Source organism: Chiloscyllium plagiosum, unplaced genomic scaffold (assembly GCF_037043375.1).
Source record: "Chiloscyllium plagiosum isolate Xiang-an unplaced genomic scaffold, Cpla_swu_hap1 HiC_scaffold_3, whole genome shotgun sequence".
NCBI classification, from domain to species: domain Eukaryota; kingdom Metazoa; phylum Chordata; class Chondrichthyes; order Orectolobiformes; family Hemiscylliidae; genus Chiloscyllium; species Chiloscyllium plagiosum.
The window spans coordinates 134,430,242-134,453,977 of NW_028270141.1; the positions used below are offsets into that span (position 1 = coordinate 134,430,242).

General features: G+C 41.5%; 1 protein-coding gene across 1 annotated transcript in view; it reads left to right on the forward strand.

Moving 5' to 3' along the window:
* Window positions 1-23,736, forward strand: part of LOC122548493 (serine/threonine-protein phosphatase PP1-beta catalytic subunit) — a 113,719-nt gene that overhangs the window by 86,026 nt on the left and 3,957 nt on the right. The window contains exons 5-7 of the mRNA XM_043687219.2: window positions 7,372-7,443; window positions 11,685-11,836; window positions 18,259-18,393. Of these exons, the coding sequence (XP_043543154.1) occupies window positions 7,372-7,443; window positions 11,685-11,836; window positions 18,259-18,393 (359 nt within the window). The remainder of the gene's footprint in view (window positions 1-7,371; window positions 7,444-11,684; window positions 11,837-18,258; window positions 18,394-23,736) is intronic.

Consider the following 23,736-nt stretch of genomic DNA (forward strand, 5'->3'; position numbering starts at 1 on the left):
TTTGCCTGGTTAGCCTAACCTGCAGAGTGACCATTTCTCTCAATGTGCTGCACCAGGCCGGCAACACACTGTGCATTTTAGTCTTTGGTGTAGCTCCTTGGCCAATCTGTAAATTGGTGTTCCAACACTTCTACAGATTACCCAAAATTCACAAACCAGGAGCCCCCCCCCCCTTCCATGACCTATAGTCTTGCTACCTGGAATACCAACTTACAGATTGGCCAAGGAGCTAAACCAAAGACTAAAACACTTAGTAGAAGACTCATGCCACTCCATCCACTCCATCTGAGAATTCCTGAAGAGCATTAAAGACACCAAGATAGAAGAGGATAAAATAATGGTCTCCTTTGACATAACAGCCCTGTTCACATCCATCAACATCAACCTGACCAAGGAAACACTGACTACATTGTTAGAAGAACCAAAGACAGATACGCCAAACACCACCAACTTCATCAGCATGGACAATGTCATCAAGCTAGTGGACCTATGCCTTACCACACACTTCACCTTCAACAACATAACCTGCAGACAAACCAACGGAACACCCATGGGATCTCCGGTATCAGGGTTCTTAGCAGAGGCAGTAATGCAGAAACTCTAACAAATAACTTTGCCAACCCAAACTTTGGGTCCGCTACATGGATGATACCTTTGTCATCACTAAACAAAACAAATTGGAGGAAATATTCAAGACCGTCAATAATACCCTTAACTGGCATAAAATTCAGTAAAGAGGAGGAAAACAACAACAAACTGCCATTCCTAGATGTCGCAGTAGAGCAAACAGCCAATGGGGAACTTCAAACCAGTGTCTACACAAAAACAACACATACTGACCAAATACTAAACTACAGAAGCAATCATCCCAACACCCACAAATGAAGCTACATTAGGACATTGTTTCAATAACCACTACACATTGCAGTACAGAGGAAAATCACTTAGTGTATTCAAAAAGAACAGGTACCCAATGAACCGGATTTCTCAGCAACAAACGCCAACAAGCAGACAAAACGTGACCAGAAACCCTAGCCACTCTCCCCTACGTCAAAGATATCTCTGAAATGACTGCCAGACAACTCTGACCTCTTGGCATCATGGTAGCCCACAAACCCACCAACATACTAAAACAGCAGTTAATGAACTTGAAAGACCCCATACAGACAACTAGCAAGACTGATGTCATTTGCAAAATATCTTGCAAGAACTGTGATAAACACTACATTAGACAAATAGGCAAAAACTGGCCACCAGGATACATGAGCATCAGCTAGCCACAAAAAGTCATGATCCACTCTCACTAGTATCCTGACACACAGATGAGGAAGGACACCACTTCGACTGGGACAACACATCCATCGTAGGACAAGCCAAACAGAGACATGCACGAGAGTTCCTAGAGGCATGGCATTCCATCGGAACTCTATCAACGAAAGCATTGACTTGGATCCCATTTACCACCCCCTAATAAAAAGAGCAAGAAATGACATCCTCAACCTAAGGAAACTCAAACACATAAATAGAAAGTAGGTCATGCCACCAGTGCTTCATCCAGAGGCTCACTGATGATGTTACCTAGTATGATGACGAAACGTCTAAAAATGAACCTTCCAGCTCAGTGAGCAAACCTTCATCTGCAAGAAATATAAATTAAAAAGCCTTACCTTAACAACACACGAGAGTCCTTCTTGGTTAGAGCTGCCGCTCTTCCGGCTTGCTTGACCACTTTCACATAGTTTCCTGGATTATTACTATTTCCCTTGAACAGAGGAACAGCATTAGCTACTCACCAGTCTTCCTGGACCTCTCCAGTGCTAGCAAGGATACAGAGATTGTGGTCAAGGCCCAAGAAGTCTCCTGTGTTGATTTTCAGAACATAGATTGATACCATTGGGCCGTGGAGATTATCCACCTTAATGGTCTTCAAGGGGCCAAACAACACTACTTTCTTGATCTCAAAATGCCCTGGCATACTAGCATGCTCTGCACTAATCTCACTATCCTTTATATCTTCCTCCTAGGTGAACACCAACACGAAGTCCTCATTTAGGATCTCTGCCATGTCCTCTGCCTCCAAGCACAAGTTCTCTCCTTCATTCTTGAGTGGTCCTGCCTTCTTCCTAATTATCCTCTTGTTTTTATTGCATGTATAGAATGCCTTGGAATTCTCTTTAACTCCATCTGCCAAAGGTCATTTCATGGCCCTTTTGTGCTTTCCTAATTCCCTGCTTGAGTTCTTTCCAACTTTCTATATTTGTCACAGGCCCTGTTCGATTTTAGCTTCCTAAACCTTATATGCTGATTTTTCCCATTTGACTAAATTCACAACCTCCCTTGCTATCCAAGAGCCCCTTACTGTGCCATCCTTGTCCTTTCTCCTCACTGGAGCATGCCTGTCCTGAACTCTGATCAGCAGGTCTTTAAACAACACCCACATGTTAAATGTGGACTTGCCCAATAACAGCTCCTGCCCAATACTGATTTGTAATACTAATTACTAATAGTAATTTGCCTTCCCCAAATTTAGTACTTTCCCACAACGTCCTGACTTAGCCTTATTCATATCTATCTTAAAGCTTAAGGAGTTGTGATCACTGTTTCCAAAATGTTCTTTCACTGAAAGGTCAGTTACCTGGCCAGGCTCATTAGCCAGTGCAAGGTCCAGTATGTCCCCCCTCTAGTTTGGCTATCCACGTACTGTTTCAAGAAACCTCCTTGGATGCACTTAACAAATTCTGTCCCATCTAAGCCACTTGCTGTGAGGGAGTTCCAGTTAACCCTGTTGTTACTGCAGCTTTCCATAATCTGCCTACATATTTATTCCTCAATGTCTTGGTGACAGTTGAGGGGCCTATAATATAATCCTATCAGTGTAATTGCACTCATTTTGTTTCTGAGCTGTACCCATATTGCCCCAGTGAATGAGCTCTCCAGTATGCCGTCTGAGTATAGATGTGACATTGTCTTCCACCTCTTTTACTTTCCTGTCTATCTCATCTAAGACAGCAAAACCCTGGAAAGTTGAACAGCCAGACCTGTCCCCACTCTCAATCAAGTCTCTAATGGCCACATGGCAGCACGGTGGCTCAGTGTTAGCACTGCTGCCTCACAGCACCAGAGTTCCCAGGTTCGATTCCAGTCTCAGGTGATTGTGTGTGTGTGTGGAGTTTGCACATTTTCCCCATGTCTGCGTGGGTTTCCTCCGGGTGCTCCCATTTCCTCCCACAGTCCAAAGATGTGCAGGTCAGATGAATTGGCCATGCTAAATTGACTGTAGTGTTAGGTGAATTAGTCAGAGGGAAATGGGACTGGGTGGGTTACTGTTTGGAGGGTTGGTGTAGACTTGTTGGGTCGAAGGGCCTGTTTCCACACTGTAGGGAGTCTAGTCTAATCTAAACATCATAAGCCCATGTATTGATCTAAGCTCATCTGCCTTACCTATAATATTCATTGCATTGAAATAAACAATGTTTGTTCCCATCGTGTTCATTTACTTGTCTCTGTCTGTCCTTCCTTTCTGATGCACTGGTCCTAACATGCCTTCCCCTCAATCCCTCTACTTTCTGACTTGCTGCTCTGGTTCCTAGCCACCTAACACTCTGGTTTAAACCCTCCCAAGTAGCACTACCTTTTGTCCCTTCATCCAGATCATTTTTGTTAAGTGGCAAGAGTTGAGGCCTCCGTATCCGACCCCAGTGTCACACCACTCATGACATCCTGCCAGCCTGAAAAAGGTTCATTTATTCCTAATCTCTGCTTCCTGTTAGCCAGCCAATCTTCTATCCATCTTACCTAACACCATGAGCTTTAATTTTACACAATAATCTTTGATGAGGTGGACTCAAATGCCTTCTGGAACTGAAAGTCCAATACACATCTGCTGATACCCCTTTATCCACAGCACAAGTTACTCCTTCAAAACACATTCTGATGTCACCAGAGTATTGAAGACAGAAGATTACATAGGTTTGGAATTGACTGATTGACATGTTGCTTGACAGGGTGATGAAGGCAAGTACTCTTGCAACATTTAAGACGTGTCTACCATAGTATGTCATGGCCTGAGTGTAGATAAGTGGGATTAGTACACTTTGGTGTTTTTGTTCGACATAGATGTGGTGGACTGAACAGTCTATTTCTATAACTCTGACCTTCATAATCCAAGGGAGGGTCCAGATGTCTGCAAAACCATACGATACCTGAAAGGTACGGTGGCTCAGTGGTTAGCACTGCTGCCTCACAGCGCCAGGGACTTGGGTTTGATTCCCGCCTCGGGTGACTGACTGTAGATTTTGCACATTCTCCCTGTGTCTGCATGGGTTTCGTCCCGGTGCTCCAGTTTCCTCCCACAATCCAAAGGTGTGCAGTTCAGGCGAATTGGCCGTGTTAAATTGCCATAGTGTTAGGTGCGTTATTTAGGGGTAAATATAAGGTCGGGGAATGGGTCTGGGTGGGCTACTCTTAGGAGGGTCAGTGTGGACTTGTTGGGCCGAGGGGCCTGTTTCCATACTGTAGGGAATCTAATCTAATCGGTTTAGGCTGAAGAGTGGCAAGAAACATTTACAGCACACAATGAGCATTCCCAATGAGAGACAATCTAAACATCTCTCCTCGATGTTTAGTGGCATTACTAACGCTGACTATCCCATTCAAAACCCTGGTTGCTATCATTGGTCCAATTCTGTTTCTGGTCCATCATGGGAATACTGTAGTAACAAGAACAGGTTTGAGGCAAAGAAGCTTGAAGTGATAGCTCATCACCTGCCATTCATCACCGACATAGCACAAGTCAGGAGTGTGATAGAGTGCTTCCACTTGCCTGGGTTAGTGCCCCTCTAACAACGCTTGAGTCTTGACACCAATGGCATTCCATTTACAAAATCAGGATTCACCCTTCACCATTGATGTACAGTAAATGCACTAGTAATCCACCAGGACTTCTTCCATCAGAAGGGCGAAGGTAGGAGGTGCATAGGACTTAAAGGTTCCTTTCAAAGTTACACACCATCCTGAGTAGGAAGTAGATCGTCACTAACAAGGTGTCAAATCCTGGAACTCCTATCCTTGTATAACCAAGAATAGCAACAGTTCAATAAAGCAGTTTCTCCAGGGCTACTACAGATGGGCAGTAAATGCTGGTCAAAACTGCATCCAACTTCCCAACTCTTTCCCCTCCCCCTCCCCACACACACACACACACACACACACACACACACACACACACTTCAATGCATTATAAAAGGACACCAAATGTAGTTGACTAAAAAGCAAACAGCGACTTGGAGGAAAACATTTTTTTGCACAGTCATGTTTAAGAGCTGTGTGATATACGTTTTGTATAATTCTTAATGTTTGTTGAGTTTGAGTTTCTTGGTTTTGAAATAGTAACTGGTAGTTTTCTGTGTGTTTGAAGCTAATAATTAACTTGTCTTTGTTCCTGTAGCCATAGTAATTCCTTTTTAAAGATACCTTTTGAGGCCAGGCTTTAGAGTGAAATAGGTGCTGTGCACTGCTAAAAGACATTTGTTTGTTTATTTGGATTGTTTTGCAACCAACAAGGTAAATAGTGAAGTCTCAATGTATGTTAGAATTTTGTGATTTATTCTTTTAAGTTTAAGGGAAATGTCCATAGCTGAGAGCAGAAGACTTTTAATTTCACTTTTGACTTTGAGTTGGGCAGTTCATTTAAGTTCTTAGACTAGGATGTTGTCTAGAGCAGTGTTCCTGAGCGGAAAGGATATATAGTGAACTAGGACACCGTAGTGTTCATAGAGCTGTACAGCATGGAAACAGCACCTTTAGTCCAACTCATCCATACTGACCAGGTATCCTAAATTAATCTAGTACAATTTGCCAATATTTGGTACATATCCTTCCTAAACCCTTCCTATTCATATACCAATCCAGATATCTTTTAAATGTTGTAACCAGCCTCCACCACTTCCTCTGACAGCTTATTCCATACACACACCACCCACTGCATGAAGAAATTGCCCCTTTTAAATCGTGCCCCCTCACCTTAAACCTATGCCCTCTAGTTTTGGACTCCGCTACTTTGTGGAAAAGATCTTGAATATTCACCCTATTCGTGCCCCTCATGATTTTATAAACTTCTACATGGTCACCCTCAGCTTCCGATGCTCCAGGGAAAATAGAGTGAGGAATCAATGTAAATCATATCAGAAATGATGGGGTAAACACTGAAGAGATTAATATAATGCTAAGTGCATTTAAGCAGGTATGTTAGCTTATTCCTGGAGTTCCAGTCCAAATGTTGAAGCCACAGGTAACATAAACATACCTAGGTGTTAGATATAGGGAAGCTGGTATGAGTATTGTATGAATGGCATTTAGGTACAATGTAAAAACTGTTTTGTTTCTTTTCAATTTCCAAGGGATATTTTGGGATTAATGCAATCATATTTTCTGTGTTTAAAAATTTTTGAATTAGTATTATAAGTAGACTCTGCTAGGCAATGCAGTTTATAGAATGACTAGTGCAAATATATTTTAACCAAGCAAATATTATATGTTACATTTTAATAATTGAATAGCAAATAATTCACTTGTTAATATCTAGCCTGTTAAGTGGTTTAAAGTAAAAATGTTTGCAAAACAAACAAATGTGATAAAACCAAAGAAATGATGTTTTATTTTTCAGCATATTCTGTATAAGAAAAAGTATGTTAACTGAAAGCTTTGATTCCATCCATATTATTATAGTCACCACTTTCAGTTGACTAAATAATTTGAGGTTAATTATTATTGTATTAGCCAGTGTTAGACAATAAGATTAGTTTTTAACATTAAACTTGTGAGAAACCACTATCCATAGGCTATAAAGCATAGGAGCAGAATTAGGCCCTTCAGACCATCATGTCAGCTCTCCCATTCAATGAGATTATGGCTGACCTGATAATCCTCAATGTCATTTTCCTACCTTTTCCCCATAACCTTTGAATTGCTCACTGATTAAAAATTTGTCTGTCTCAGCCTTGAATATACTTCACAATCCAGCCTCAATAGCCCTTTGTGGTGAAGTTTATTGTTGGTGGAAGTGATAGGTAGAAAAGGGACAATTACAGTAAAATTGACAGACTTTGGGTTGAAAACTAGTGAAGTAGTGCCAACATTGAACAGAGTAGGCAAATAAAAAGGTGATGATTAGTTGATATAGAGCATATGTTTTAAAGTTTTTGTGTGTTGATTGGAATAAAAGAGAATTCTGTGGTTGAGACACTGGGAAGAAAGTGGTGTGAAAGCAAAAGTTGCTGAATTATCAATTCCATACAGTGTAGTGTCCAACACACATCTGTTAGATGTATACGCAACCTGAGTTAACCTATATTAATCTGCTGTTTTCTGCAGGACTGTCACCAGATTTGCAATCAATGGAACAGATTCGCAGAATCATGAGACCAACAGATGTTCCTGACACAGGTAAAACCTATCATAAAATATCTAACAGCTATTTTAGTATTTTGTTTTGATTATTTTAGTTAGTGACTTGAGAATTCCTCTGTCAAAGCCAAGGTCTAACCATGCATTCAAATGTGGTAGACTGATTCCAGTAACAATTATCAATGCTTAAATGAGTGCTTTACTTTCATCTCTGAGTGATGAGTACTTAATTACTCAGTGTCTTGGCTACTTCATCCTCACTTGGCATCAGCAAAAATCTATAACTGCACAAATTGCATGGTACAGAAACAATTATCCTAATTTACGAGGCAAGAAGTGTCTTCAAAAGTCGATTTATTTTAAAAATGAAAAGAATAAATCACTAAAGCAAGCATTTTGATCATCTTTATGTGAAGGCTAAACAATGTAGTAAATAAATAATAACCATCAAAACACCACACAGATAATTGAAAAATAGACAACCTCACCAGAATTACTCTCACTAGCATTCACTTGTCTTTCCCATTTGTGTATAGTCTTGGTTTGTACAGCCATTTTCTCATTGATTTAATGAAAAACGTTCCTCAGGGTTGTGTCCTAGGCTTAAATATCTTCAGCTGCTTATCAAAGATGTAGTCTCTCTCTGAAGGTCAGATGTGAGATCTTTGTTGATCATTGCACATATTCAGCACCATGTGATTTCTCAGATGCTGAAGAAGTTTATGTCCAAACGCAGTAAGACCTGGATAGTGTTCAAGCTTGGGTTGAAAAGTGGCAACCAACATTCTGAAGAATCTATGCAATGCCCATTTTAATGGCGTTATTATTGCTAAATTCCTCATTATCCACATCCTGAGGAGTTATCATTGACCAGAAACTGAACTGGATTAGCCATACAAATACTGGCTACAAAAGTAGGTCAGAGGGTAGGAATTTTAGTGAGGAACTTGTCTCCTGTCTCCCCAAAACCTGTGTACCATCCTTAAGGCCCAAGTTAGGAGTGTGATGGAACATGCTCTTTCCTAGATGGGTGCAGGTCCAAGAACACTCGTATATTTGAACATACTGATTCAGACCAGAAGTAGGTCATTTGGCCCTTCTAGCCGTCTCCTTTGTTCAGTAAGATAATGACTGATATATTTGTGTTTCAACTTCGCATTCTTGTCTCTTCCATTAATAATCTTAGACTCTTGTTAGACATGCAAATTAATCTGCCTTCACTCCCAAAATATTCAGTGACCCCCAACCTCCTCAACCTTGAGGCAGTAAGTTCTAGGGTGTCTCAACAGTCTGAGAAAATCTTTCTCTTGTCTCTGTCTAAAATGGCAACCATTAATTTTAAGTGTACCCTTGGTTCTAGGATTGCCTACCTAAGTAAATATTCTCTCCCCGTCCATCTTGCCAGGATCATGCAGGATTTCCTAAACTTAAATCTCATCTCATCTCCTTTACTTTCCAGTGAAAGCAAGCCCTATCTGTCTTGTCTTTCCTCATAAGAATTCCTGCTCATTCCAGTTATTAATCTAGAAATCCTCCTCTGAACCACCTACACTGCAGTTGCATTCTTCCTTAAACAGGAGTCTGAAACAGTGCACCCTATTCAAGATTGGTCTCTGCCCTGTATAACAGAAGTTTAACATTCTTTTTATGTTAAGCTTCTTTCCTTGTAAAGAATAGCATTCCATTAGCTGCTTGTTGTACTTGCAAGCTAACTTTTCGTGACTTGTGGATTCGAACACTCAGATCAATTCTGCAGTCAATCATTAATTCTTTAATTATTAATTTATTCTCTGCTTTTTTTCATTTTCCTGCCAATATCAACATCACAATTTTAACATAATACTCCACCTGTCAGAATTTTTTGCCCACTCACCTAACTGTCTGTCAATCTGTGTCCCAGTATCATCCTCAAAACATACTTTGCTGCCAATTTTTATATCATCCAAAATTTAGGTACAATGCAGTCGATCCTCTCCTCTATCATTGATATAAATAATTTTTTTTTAAATTGGTGACCTCTAAGGAACTCCACTGATCATATCCTGCCAGTCCAAAAAGGACCAAAACATGCATACAGTTTTCTATAGTCAGTCAATCCCCTAACCAAGCTGGTATGTTATCTCCTTTTGGGATGTTTGTTGTGTGCTCTATAGTGAAGTCAGAAACAAAATAGTTACTCGTTACATTTATCATTTCTTTATTATCTACTATGAAAGCCACAACCTCGCTCTTTAGAAGATCAGCAGTCACTTTACTTCCTTTCCCTTTTTCAGATGTCTCTAGAAAGTCTTGCAGGTTCAATTGAGATGTTCAGAAAGCATTGACATTGCCAGTGAATCTGACTGTTTTATGCAGGACATGTGGGCTTTTCTACTTAGGGTGATGCAGAGGTTAGGTTAGTCTGTAGGAATGAGGTTGTTGAGGAGGACAGACATCCCCAACAATTTCTTGCACAGTGGCAATGTTCAGGTACACAAGGTGAAGTCATACAGTATCAGGGGTGAGCGGGCAAGATGGATACAAAACTAGCTTAGTCATAGGAGACAGAGGGTAGTGGTGGCAGGATGCTTTTCGGAATGGAAGGTTGTGAATAGTGGTGTTCCACTCATGCAGGAACTTCTGCTGTTCGTGATCTACTTAAATTATTTGAAGGATCTGGTCTAATTAGTAAGTTTGCAAATGATGTAAAGATTGGTGGAGTTGCAGATAGTGAGGAGTTTGTCAGAGGATACAGCAGGATGTAAATCACTTGGAGGCATGGGCAGAAAAATAGCAGATGGAGCTTGTTCCAGTAAATGGCAGTAGGAGTATTGATATGCGGAGGGATTTGGGTATGCACATCAATGGATCACTGAAGGTGGCAGTGCAGGTAGATAAGTTTTTAAAAAAAGCTTATGCCATGCTTGCCTTCATTGGAAGGAGCACTGAGTGCTGGAAAAGCACAACAGGTCATGCTGCATCTGAGGAGCAGAAAAATTGATGTTTTGGGCAAAAACCCTTCTTCAGGAATCCAAAATGGGCTTTTGCCCAAAACATCGATTTCCCTTCTCCTCGGATGCTGCCTGACCTCTACTTTTCCAGCATTATTCTAATCTTGACTCTAATCTCCAGCATCTGCAGTACCCTCTTTCGCCATAAGAATAGATAAGTTATGCTGCAGCTTCATAGAACTTGAGTTAGGCCACACTTGAAATATTGCATACTGTTCTGGTCACCACACTACTAAAAAGATGTGGTTACTTTGGAGAGGGTACAGAAAAGGTTTACCACGATGTTTCCTGGCATGGAGGATTTTAACTATGAAGAAAGGTTGGTTAGACTGGGTTTGTTTTCATTGGCATGCAGGAGGTTGAGGAGCGCCCTGATAGAAGTTCATATGATTGTGAATGGCATGGATAAAGTGGTAAGTTTGAAGCTTTTCCTCAGGCTGGAGGGGTCAACTACTAGGGGACACAAGTTCAAGAGATGTGGGAGGCAAGTTTTTCCCCAAAGGATGATGAGTGCCTGGAATGCATTGCTAGAGGAGGTGGTGGAAGCAGACATGATAACAGCATTCAACAAATATCTGGAAGAATATGTGAATAGGAAGGGAATAGAGGGGTACAGATTCTGTTAGTGAAGACAATTTTACTGTTGAAAGGGCAAAATGTGTCTGTGCAGGCTTGGAGGGCCATAGGAACTTTTCCTGGGCTGTTTTGTTCTTTGTATCACTGCGGTTTGAAACATCAATAATATTGTACGGTGACAGAACAGTCACTACGTTGGAGCCTAGTTTCTTCTGCTACTGATGCAGTTTATATGATCATTGAAGCTGGATGATTCATTCAAGCCTGACTGCCATTTTTAATCTACATATGTTATGCTATTTGTCAGTGCCTCAGAGTAAATACCTCACTTTGTCTTCTGTGTAAGACAGTATGTATGAAAGGGGAAGAAAGGTTTATTTTAAAATGATGAAAGAAAGGCAAGCCATCAAAGTTTTATAACTGCCATTAAAGATAATGTGGTTCAATCCCTTGTAGAATGCCACATTTCCTAAATATTAACATATAGCTTTTTTTTTTGTTGGTTATCTAACAGCAGCCACACATATTGGATTTGTTTAAAGGCAAACTAGGAACAACTAATGATTGTACAACTCTGTCGCACTTGGAAATGACATCGTGTTCAGTGCCAAGTTTCCCATTCTTTGTTGATTATAGTTCTATTGCATTTTCTGAGAGAGTACATCTTTCTGCAGTTTTCATTCTTTTGATGCGTATGCTTATTTTTTTCATCAGGTTTGCTTTGTGACTTACTGTGGTCAGATCCTGACAAGGATGTTCAAGGATGGGGTGAGAATGATCGTGGTGTATCTTTCACCTTTGGGGCTGATGTAGTGAGCAAATTTCTCAACCGGCATGATTTAGATCTAATATGTCGTGCTCATCAGGTAAAAAATTTGTAAATCAAGCAGTCTTTGTGTAGTTGTGAAATGTTCTTGCAAGTTCTGCCAGAGCAGTCGGTTTCTGACCTCTTTACAGTTGATCCAAATATGGCCAAAAAAGTTCCAGAGGTGAGGTTGAGAGCCATCAATGTCAGTTTTACTGAGTGCACCATCAAGTAGGGCCCAGCAAAGTGGGTTAGTGGCAAAGCTCTTTAGTTGAAGTCAGACCTAGCATAATGTTTACAATTGTTAGAGGCAAATTACTTCAGTACCAAGGACATCTCTACATGAGCTCCTTAGGCCAGTTTCCAAGACTCAACTAGCTTCATTAATGATATTCCTGCAGTCATCAGGTTCAAAGTTTGTTAATGACTGCATAGTGTTCACTTCATAACTGTTCAGATAATGAAGCTACCTATACCCTTTTTTAGCAAGACCCAATATGATCAAATTTGTCTAATGACTGACAACCAACATTACATCACGCGTTAAGAAATGACTATCTCCAAGTAATCTAACTTTTAACACTGTTTAACGTCATTCCTGTTAGTTATCACAATACTATCAACCTTACAATTCCATATTATATTTTAATTGATTTTAAATTTCACCAGTTGCTGTGTTGGGACTTGAACCCATGTGTCTCGGGCATTAATTTGGATTTCTGGGTTGTTAGTCTAGTAATGTTGCCCACTACATTATATCTAATATCTGTCCATTGGTCAAAAATTTAAATTATTGTGGCGAGGGGCAGGAAATGGGTTAGTATGGGTTAGTAACTCTTTAGGCACTGTAGGAGTTTGTCAGTGTGGTGTTTTAGGCACAGCCACCTTCAGCTGCTTCGTCAATGTCTTTCCTCCAACATAAGGTCAGAAGTGGGGATGTTCACTGATGATTAGTGTTCATGTTCAGTATCATTTGCACTTCCTCACATATTGAAGCAGTGCATGTCTATATGCATTAAGATGTGGAAAACATTGAAAAACTAGGGCTGCAGCTAAAGATTTAAATCAAATCGTAGGGGGTGGGGGGAGTAGGTGCATTGAAAAGCATTACACATTCTGTTCCAAACCACATATTATTCTGACTTGGAATTACTGTCAGAAAATTCAAAACCTTCAGCCTGCTCCTTTACAGCCCTATAGCTGTACTTGCACCACATGGAATGCAGCTTTGCAAGAAGGCATGTTGTCACCACCTTCTCGGGACAATTAAGGATGGTATTGACAACAGGGCCCATACCTGATCAAGTGGTGTTAAGAGGCAAATTATAAGCTAATTATGTTCTAAGATGGTTCAGAAAATTTTACATGTCTCTACCTCTAATTTTGAGGTTTAACAAAGCCTGTATGACTGGAATAGAATTTCTACAGTATATATTTTTTCCTAATATGATGGGGACTATTCATTTGATGTAGAAAAGTTACTTCCGATGTTGTAATGAAATTATCTTGCCTATGATTTTCTATATGTTACCACAGCAAAGGAAAGAGTTTACTTAATAGCCTCACAGGTTTTCAGGTTATTTGTAAAATTTTGTACCTTGACTTTTTATGTACAGTCCAAAGAATTTGTCTATTCTTGGTGACTCTGTCTAATGGGGAGTACAACAATAGAAAAGCAAGGAACAAGCCTTTCGGCGAACAAGCCTGCGCTGATTTCTAACCCGTATTTACTCCTGCTACTTAGTGCTCTGCATGATTTCTATCCTTCTGTTTGCCTCTTGTTCATGTGTCCTATCAAAGTACGCCTTAAGCATTGCTAACCTGCCTGCATCCACCGCCACCACTAAATGTGTTCCAGGCACCCACCACCCTCTGTGTGAAAACTTTTCCTTGCATTTCTCCCCTAAACTTCTCCCCTCCTCTTAACCTGTGTCCTCTTGTAGCTGACCGTTGCACCTTGAAGAATAAATTCTGACTATCTACCTTATCTATGCCTCTCAAAATTTTATAGACTTCTATCAGGTTGACCTTCAGCCTCCCGTCTTTCCAGTGAAAACAATCAAGGTTTATCCAACCTCTTCTCATAATTAAAATTCTCCAGACGAGGCAACATCTTGGTAAACGTTCTCTGCACCCTCTTCAAAATATCCAGGTCTTTATGGTAGTGTGGTGACCAGAACTGCATGCAATGTTCCATTTGTGGCCGAACTAAAGTTTGTACAGCTGTAATGTAACTTACCAACTTTTATATTCAGTGCCAGACATTGAAGGCAAGTCTGCTGTAGGTCTTCTTGACCACCTTATCTACCTGTGTTGCCACTTTCAAGGATCTGTGGACCTGTATGTCCAGATCCCTCTGTATGTCAATGCACCTAAGGGTTCTGCCATTTCTGATACAATTCAAACCTGAATTTGATCTTTTAAAATGCATCACTTTGCATTTGTCTGGATTAAACTCCATCTGCCATTTCTCTTCCCAAATCTGCAATCATTCGATGTCCAGCTATATCCTTTGACAGTTCTCCTCACTATCTGCAACTCTGCCAATTTTGGTGTCATCTGCAATCTTACTAATCAGATCACCTACATTTTCCTCCAGATCATTTATATGTATGTTACAAATGACAAAGGTCCCAGCACTGATCCCTGCGGAGCACCACTAATTACATTACAATAAAAAACATTCTTCCACCACTACACTGTCTTCTGTGACCAAGCCAGTTCTATATCCATCTCGCCAGCACACCTTTGGATCCCAAGAGATTCTCCTTTTTGAATCAGTTGCCATGAGTTATTTTATCAAATGCTGAACTAAGGTCCATGTAGACGACATCCACTGCCTTTCCCTCATCAATCATTCATTCTTGTCACCACCTCAAAGTCAATCAGATCTTTGAGGCATGACCTTCCCCACCCAAAACCGTGCTGTCTATCACAGCAAGTCAATTCACTTCCAAGTGTGAATGGCTCCGGTCTCTCGGTATCTTCTCCAACTAACATCAAATTTACCAGGCTGTAATTACCTGGATTATCTCAGTTTCCCTTCTTAAACAAAGGACCAACACTGGCCATTCTCCAGTCCTCTGGAATCTTGCCTGAGGCCAAAGAGGACTTCCCTCCAAGGCCCCAAGGGACACTTCCATATCCGCCACAAATTCACCTGCACCTCCACACACATCTATTGCATCCGCTGCACCCAATGTGGCCTTCTCTATATTGGGGAGACAGGCCGCCTACTTGCGGAACGTTTCAGAGAACACCTCTGGGACACCCGGACCAACCAACCCAACCACTCCGTAGCCCAACACATTAACTCCCCCTCCCACTCGACCAAGGACATGCAGGTCCTTGGACTCCTCCATCACCAGACCATGGCAACACGACCGTTGGAGGAAGAGCGCCTCATCTTCTGCCTGGGAACCCTCCAACCATAAGGGATGAACTCAGATTTATCCAGTTTCCTCATTTCTCCTCCCCCCACTTGTCTCAGTCAAATCCCTCGAACTCAGCACCGCCTTCCTAACCTGCAATCTTCTTCCTGACCTCTCCGCCCCCACCCCACCCTGGCCTATCACCCTCACCTTGACCTCCCTCCACCTATCGCATTTCCAAAGCCCCTCCCCCAAGTCCCTCCTCTCTACCTTTTATCTTAGCCTGCTGGACACACTTTCCTCATTCCTGAAGAAGGGCTTATGCCCGAAACGTCGATTCTCCTGTTCCTTGGATGCTGCCTGACCTGCTGCGCTTTTCCAGCAACACATTTTCAGCTCTGATCTCCAGCATCTGCAGCCCTCACTTTCTCCTCGCCAAAGAGGATGCACAGATATCTGAAAAGGCCCAGCTATTTCTCTTGCCTCCCACAGTATCCTGGGATGGATCCCATCTGGCCCTGGAGACTTGTCTACCCTAATACATTTCAAGACCTTGAACACTTTCTTCACTGTATTGATCTGCCCCAGATTATTCCCACATCTAATCCTAACCTCAACATCCTTCAAGTCCCTGTCTTTGGCAAATACCCATGTGAAATACTCATTAAAGATACCTACCATTTCTTCAGGCTCCACCCACTCCCCCTTTATCCTTGAGTGGGCCTACTCTTTCTCTAGCTACCTTCTTGTTCCTAATACATGTCCAAAATGCCTTGTGATTCTCTTTAACCCTGCTGGCCAAGGACATTTCATAGCCCTTTTCAGGTTTGAGCTCCTTCTTATTTTCTCTATATTTAAGGACCTAGTCTGTTTTCATTTGCCAAGACCTTGAGTATGCTTCCTTTTTTTTGGACTTAGCTGATAATTTCTCCTGTCATCCATGGTTCACCAAATCCTGTTGTTCATTTTCAGAGGAACATGCCTGTATCTGGTCTTTAAAAGATTCCCATGTGTCAGATGTGGATTTACCCTCAAACAGCCATTCCCAATCCACATTCTCCAATTCTTGCCTAATTCAATTATGGTTGGCCTTCCCCCAATTTAATACCTTCATCTGAGGTCCACTCTTTTTAAGATACTTATTGATAAGGACCTGAAAAGTACAGAACTATGATCACTATTCCCGAAATACTCTCTTCCCACCCCCCAACCCCCAATTGAAACTTTGATCACCTGACTGGTCTCATTTCCCAGTGCTAGCTCCAGTACGGGCCCCTCCCTCATTGGATTTTTTTTTGCATACTATTTCAAAAAAAATACTCTGCTGGGCATACCTAACAAAATGCTTCCCATCCAAACCCCTGGCATTATGGGAGTCCCAGTCAATATGGGGGAAGTTAAAGTCACCCACCACAGCTACCCTGCTGTTTTCATATCTTTGCAAAGTCTGTTTATATATCTCTTCCTTGACCTCCCACTGGCAGCTGGGAGGCCTGTAGTGCAATCCCAGCATTGTGATCGCACCCTTCCTGTTTTTCAGTTTACCCATAATATCTTGCTGCAAGACCCCTCCAGGGCGTCTTCCCACTATACAGTTGTGATATGGTCCCGAACTAGTAATGCAACTCCCCACTTCTTTATTTTCTGCTCTATCTCATCTAAAACGTTATTCCAAACGTTAAGCTGCCAATCCTGTCCCTCTTTCAACCATAACTATCAGATAGCAATGACATTATATTGCATACATTAATCCAGGCTCAGAGTTCATCCCACCTTACCTATTATACTTGCACTGAAGCAATGCAGTCAAAGTTCTCTTGAGCTCAGCAAACTCTCCCTGACTGCTTTTCTTCTTAGCTTTATTTGCCTTTGTCTCGAGCTCTTCCTCAGTCTCTATACTTACTGATCTGTTGCTCTGGTACCCATCTCCCACCACACTAGTTGAAAACCTCTCTAATGGCACTGTCAAACCTCCCTGCCAGGATATTGGTGTCCCTCCTGTTTAGGCGTAATCTATCCTCTTTGTACAGGTCCCACCTTCCCTGGAAGACATCCCAGTGAAGTCCTAGTCTCTATGCCAGCTCTTTAGTCACATGTTCAATTGTACTATGTCTCTGTTCCTAGCTTCAGTAGCACATAGCAAGGAGAGTAGTCCTGAGATCTCTACCCTAGAGGTCCTGCTTTTTAGTTTCCTACCTAGCTTCCCGAATTGTCACTGTAGGACTTGTCACTTTTCCTACCTATGTCATTTATGCCACTGTGACTTGTCTCTGTTTATCCTCCCATTTCATGGTGCCACTGACTATCAAATCTGCTCTACTATGAATTGTCCCTCCCCCTGTACAGCAGGATCAGCTGTTGTGCCACTGCTTTGGCTGTTGCTGTCACCTGATGGGCCATTCCCCCTCATCAGCACCTCACTCTTGCACTGACTGTCTGCCTCATTAAGCTGTCACCCTTCTATGTACTTATACCTTGGGTGTGACCATGTTTTTATAATGCCTGTCTATGACGCTGTCTGCTATTTGTGTGCTCTTTAATGTCTCTGATCCATTTGTTCAGTGAGCAGCTGAACCTAGACACCATTCCTGCAGATGTAATTATCAGGGATGCTCTCAGCATCCATGATTGACTATATCCTGTAGGTGGAACACAAAATCCAAACAACTGACATAAGTAACTCTCTGTTGCCTCTAGATTACAAGTTTAAGTTTAAATTTAATTTACTGCTTAAAAATCACAGTTACTACTTTCTAACAAACAGCACCGCCCAACTTGCTCACTCTCTGAATTCCCTGTACTAACCAGAAGATGGGCTAAAACTGTTTGAACCCTTTGGAAAAACTGAGGTGCACTTACCCTGTACTGCAGTGAGATTCCTTCACCTGTAGCATCAAGCGAATGAACAAGTTAATACAAACTAGCATTTGACCTACACTAATCAATTAGAAACCTTGCTCCCTTTCTCCCTGTGACATCAGCAAGATGTTTCCCCAGAATGAGGAGCTGTTGGCTCTTCCTGAAAGGAACATGTCTGAACCAAGACTTGGGCTGAAAAAAACTTTCAATATCAGAGTGGAAAATTACTCATGTAATAAACGTTGATTTTCAGGTGGTTGAAGATGGTTATGAATTCTTTGCAAAACGCCAACTGGTTACATTGTTTTCTGCTCCTAACTACTGTGGCGAGTTCGATAATGCTGGAGGAATGATGAGTGTCGATGAAACGTTAATGTGTTCTTTTCAGGTATGTATTGGTCAAGTGCATAGTGTGGTATTTATTGTACTGTTCACTTCAGTACAATACACAATAGGAAAAGTGCTTTAACTATTTTCCTGCAGAACAAATGATGAATGATACATTACTTCTTATTAGACTAAATTTAGCCCCTCATCATCGGGCAAATAATCCACAGGAAGAATTGCTTCTCTAAATTGAAAGAATTCTGTTTATAATAATAGCTAAAATTACTTGATCATAAAGTCATAAAAAATAGGAGCAGGTGAAGGCCCTTTAGCCTATTGAGCCTACTCTGCCATTTGATAATTTGATGCTTTTTTTTGGGCATCGACAGCTTTCAGTGGTACTGAATTCTAAAGACTCACCACGTTCTGGTTAAAGCATTTCTCAGTCCTAAATGGTTTACCCTATATCCTTAGACTGTGACCCTTGGTTCTGGGCTCCCCTGCCATCAGCAGCATTTCACCCTGAATCCACCTTGTCTAGTCTTGTTAAAATTTTGTAGCTGATATTCCGCCTTTGCCCATTCTTCTGAAATTCTAACTGATTCGACCTCCCCTCGTACACCAGTCCTGCCATTCAGAGAATCAGTCAGCTAAAGCATTGCTGCATTCCCTCTACAGCACTTCCTCAGCTAAGAAAACTGAATTTACACACCATATTCCAGGTGTGGTCTCACCAGGACCCTGGTATAATTGCAGCAAGACATCCTTGCTTCATAGTAATTCTGTTGCTATTACGACCATATACCTTTTGCAACCTTTTACTGCCTACTGTACCTGCATGCTTGACTTCAACAACTGGACTCATTGCATATTCCCTTCTCTTAATCTATTGCATTTCCAATAATAGGTGGCCTGCTTTCCCTAGCAATGAATAGTATAAAGAATGCAGGGCCATTCTTTAGTAGTCCAGGAAGGCAAAGGGGTGATATGAGATAGCGTTGGCAGATAAGGTTAAGGGTAATCCAAAGAGATTCTGCTAGTACAGTCAGAACAAAAGAGCAACCAGTGAGAGAATAGGGCCCCTTAAAGAGCAAAAAGGTCATATTTGTGTGGAACCTGAGGAGATGGGAGAGAGATTAAATTAATACTTTGTGATGATATTCACTGTGGAGAAAGAAATAGACGCTGGAGAACTCAGTGGGGGGGAAATAGATATTTATGTTTTGAAAACAGCTCATACCATAAAAGAGGAAGTGCTGGAGGTCTTAGAAAATATAAAGGTGGATAAATCTCTGGGACCTGATCTAGCTTATCCCAGGAAGTTGGGGAGGAAATTTTGGGGCCCTTACAGAAGTATTTGTATCATCCGTGGGTGAATTGCCGAATGACTGGAGAGTGGCTAATTTTGTACCTTTGTTTGAAAAGGGATGGAAGGAGAAGCCTGGGAATTATAGATCTGTGAGTCTGACTTCAGTGGTGGGTAAAGTGTTGGAGATAATGCTGAAGGATAGATTTATATGCATTTGGAGAGGTCAGGAGTGATCAGAAATAGTCAGTATGGTTTTGTGCGAGGGTAATTGTCTCTCTTCAACTTGATTGAATTTTTTGAGGAACTAACCAAGACGTTTGATGAGGCAAGAATGGTAGACTTTGTTTACTTGGACTTCAGTAAAGCCTTTGACAAGGTTTGGCATGGTAGACTAATTAATAAAGTTAGATCACGTGATTCAGGGTGAGATTTGTCAATTGGATTCAAAAATTGGCTTAATGGCAGGAAATAGTAGTGCTGGAGGGTTGTTTATCTGACTGGAGGCCTGTGACCAGCGTTTTTCCACAGGGATTGGTTTGGGTCCACTTCTGATCATCATTTATATAAATGAGTTAAATGAGAACATAAAAGGCATGGTTATACGTTTGCGGATAACACTAAAATTAGTGTTATCGTAGATGATGAAAGAGGTTATCTAAGATTATAAAGTGATCTTGATCAATTGGGTCAAAGGGCTGAGGAGTGGCAGATGGAGTTTAATTTGGATAAATGTGAGGTATTGCATTTTGTATAAACAAACAAGGGCAGGACTTATAAAATGAAACATAGGGCCTTGGGTGCTGTTGCAGAGCAGAGATACCCAGGGGTTCAGGGATATATTCTTTGAAGTTTGCGTCACATGTTTACACGGTGGTTAAGAAGACATTTAGCACACTTGCAGCCTTTGCTCAGTCATTTGAGTATGGGTGTTGGGATGTCCTGTTGAGGTTAGTCTGACCTCAGTGGTGGGAAAGATGCTGGAGTCTATTATAAAGGATTAAATTATGACACATCTGGATAGTAGTAACAGGATAGGTCAGAGTCAGCATGGATTTATGAAGGGGAAATCATGCTTGACTAATAATCTGGAATTTTTTGAGGATGTAACTCTGAAGATGGATGAGGGAGATCCAGTAGATGTAGTGTAACTGGACTTTCAGAAAGCTTTTGATAAAGTCCCACATATAAGGTTAGTGAGCAAAATTAGGGCGCATGGTATGGGGGGGCAAAGTACTAACTTGAATTGAAAGTTGGTTGGCTGACAGGAAACAAAGAGTAGTGATAAACGGCTCCATTTCGGAATGGCAGGCAGTGACCAGTGGGGTACCGCATGGATCAGTGCTGGGACCGCAGCTTTTTACAATATATATTAATGATATAGAAGATGGTATTAGTAATAACATCAGCAAATTTACTGATGATACTAAGCTGGGTGGCAGGGTGAAACATGAGGATGTTAGGAGATTACAGGGTGACATGGACAAGTTAGGTGAGTGGTCAGATGCATGGCAGATGCAGTTTAATGTGGATAAATGTATGGTTATCCACTTTGGTGGCAAGAACAGGAAGACAGATTACTACCTAAATGGAATCAGTTTAGGTAAAGGGGCAGTACAAAGAGATCTGGGTGTTCTTGTACACCAGTCAATAAAGATAAGCATGCAGGTACAGCAGGTAGTGAAGAAGGCTAATAGTATGCTGGCCTTCATAACAAGAGGGATTGAGTATAAAAGCAAAGAGGTTCTTCTGCAGCTGTACAGGGCCCTGGTGAGACCACACCTGGAGTACTATGTGCAGTTCTGGTCTCCAAATTTGAGGAAAGACATTCTGGCTATTGAGGGATTGCAGCGTAGGTTCACAAGGTCAATTCCTGGAATGGCGGGATTACCTTACACTGAAAGACTGAAGCGACTGGGCTTGTATACCCTTGAGTTTAGAAGACTGAGAGGGGATCTGATTGCGACATATAAGATTATTAAAGGATTCGACACTCTCTGGAGGCAGGAAACATGTTTCAGCTGATGGGTGAGTGCCGAACCAGAGGACACAGCTTAAAAATACGGGGTAGACCATTTAGGACAGAGATGAGGAGAAACTTCTTCACCCAGAGAGTGGTGGCTTGCGGAATGCTCTGCCCCAGAGGGCAGTGGAGGCCCAGTCTCTGGATTCATTTAAGAAAGTGTTGGATAGAGCTCTCAAGGATAGTGGAATCAAGGGTTATGGAGATAAGGCAGGAACAGGATACTGATTAAGGATGATCAGCCATGATCATATTGAATGGTGGTGCAGGCTCAAAGGGCAGAATGGCCTACTCCTGCACCTATTGTTATAAAGGACGTTGGTGAGGCCTGTTCTGGAATATTGTGTCCAGTTCTGGTCCCCCTGATATGGGAAGGATATGATTAGATTGGAGAAGGTTCACAAACGTTTTACCAGAATGTTGCCAGGAGTGAAAGGTTTGAGTTGGAAGGAGAGGCTGGGACTTGGTTGTCACTGGAGGGGTATAGATAGGTGAATGACAAGTATCTGTTCCCTAGAGTGCGGATTTCAAGACTAGGGGGCATATTTTTTAAAAGTGAGAGGACAAAGATTTAAAGAACACATGGGCCATTTTATTTTTACACAATGCTTGATTCTTGTGCGGAACGAACTTTCAGAGGAAGTAGTGAATGTAGGTACAACAGTTAAATGACATTTGGATAAGTACACTAATAAGAAATAATTTGTAGAGATATGGGCCAAGGACAGGCAGGTGGGACTGGTTTAGTTTGTGATTATAGTCAGCAAAAATAAGCTGGACCAAAGGGTCTGTTTCCGTGCTGTATGACTCTGGGCCTCTTGTTTACCCACCTTTATAATGCATTTTCTGTAGCTAGTTGGATTGTGCCCCCAACTCCTTTTCTTATCTGCCCACCATGAATTCCAATTTCTCTTGTTGAATCAACTTTGAATAAAGTAGATGATTGAATCTCCACTGCTGTCCAGGAAAATTAATTCCAAAGACCCTCTGAGATGGGTTTTGAGATGAAGCTGTTTCCGACTTCCAAGCTCCTGCTAAGAGACATCCTCCCAACCTCTACCCTGTTAATTCTTTTCAGAACCTTCTGTTTAAGTAAGACCACTTCTTATTCTTGACTCCAGTGCGTATAGGCTCAAACGTTCCTCATAAAATTACCAGTTTTATACCGTTACATGATCATTTAGAATGTGTAAATTTTAATAGCGTTGTCCAAGACCTTTATCACAGTAGAGGGGTAAGGGCAGCAGATGTATGTGAAGACCACTAACGACAGGTTCCAGGCAACGCTGCAAACCATCCGGAGTTTTGATTCTATCACTGTCAGTGGGTCAAAATCCTGAAACATCTCGCCTAACTGAATTGTGGCTAGAACCTGTGCCACATAGACTGCGGTGATTCAAGAAGCAGCTTATCACCATCTTTTCAGTCATTTAGGGATGGGCAACAAATGTTGGCCTAGCCAGCAACAGCCATGTTGCATGAAAATTTCAAAAATGTTTTATTGTGTAACTCAAATCCGTGGTGACACCTACAGCTAATGGATGCATTTGGGACTATCAAAGATCAATGCCTTGAGCTTCTCTGATTACAATGTGGAAGGTACCTTTTGAGATGAAGCCTTGGCTAGTTTAGATACCTGACTATCTGCGTCCCATCCAGAACAATTCTGTGCTATCTAGAACATGTTGCTCCTGTGGTCTGTGTGCAAATGAGCTCCACTTCTGTGCTTTGTGCCTGATTTTAATTTTGGATTTACTGTTTTCTGATAGCACAGTTAAACCTTATAATCCCTTCATCTATTTGCTTGCTAGTCCTAGAAAGAATAGGGTTGAGCAGTGTTCTTTTAAACTTCTGTGTATAAATTCTGCAAAATGTGGTTGGTAAGAAGCATCTCTCCCATTAGGCACATGGTCTCTCAGAGGAGTAGAAGGTGCCTGGATTGTTTATTGCATTTTTTTGCACCTTGCTTCCATTTTAACATCCTGCTGCCCTTGATTTGAATTTCAAGAAAAAAGTTTTTGTTTGTCTTTTGACTGTCATTTTGAGTCACCTCTTAAAATTTCTCCTTTAGCTTG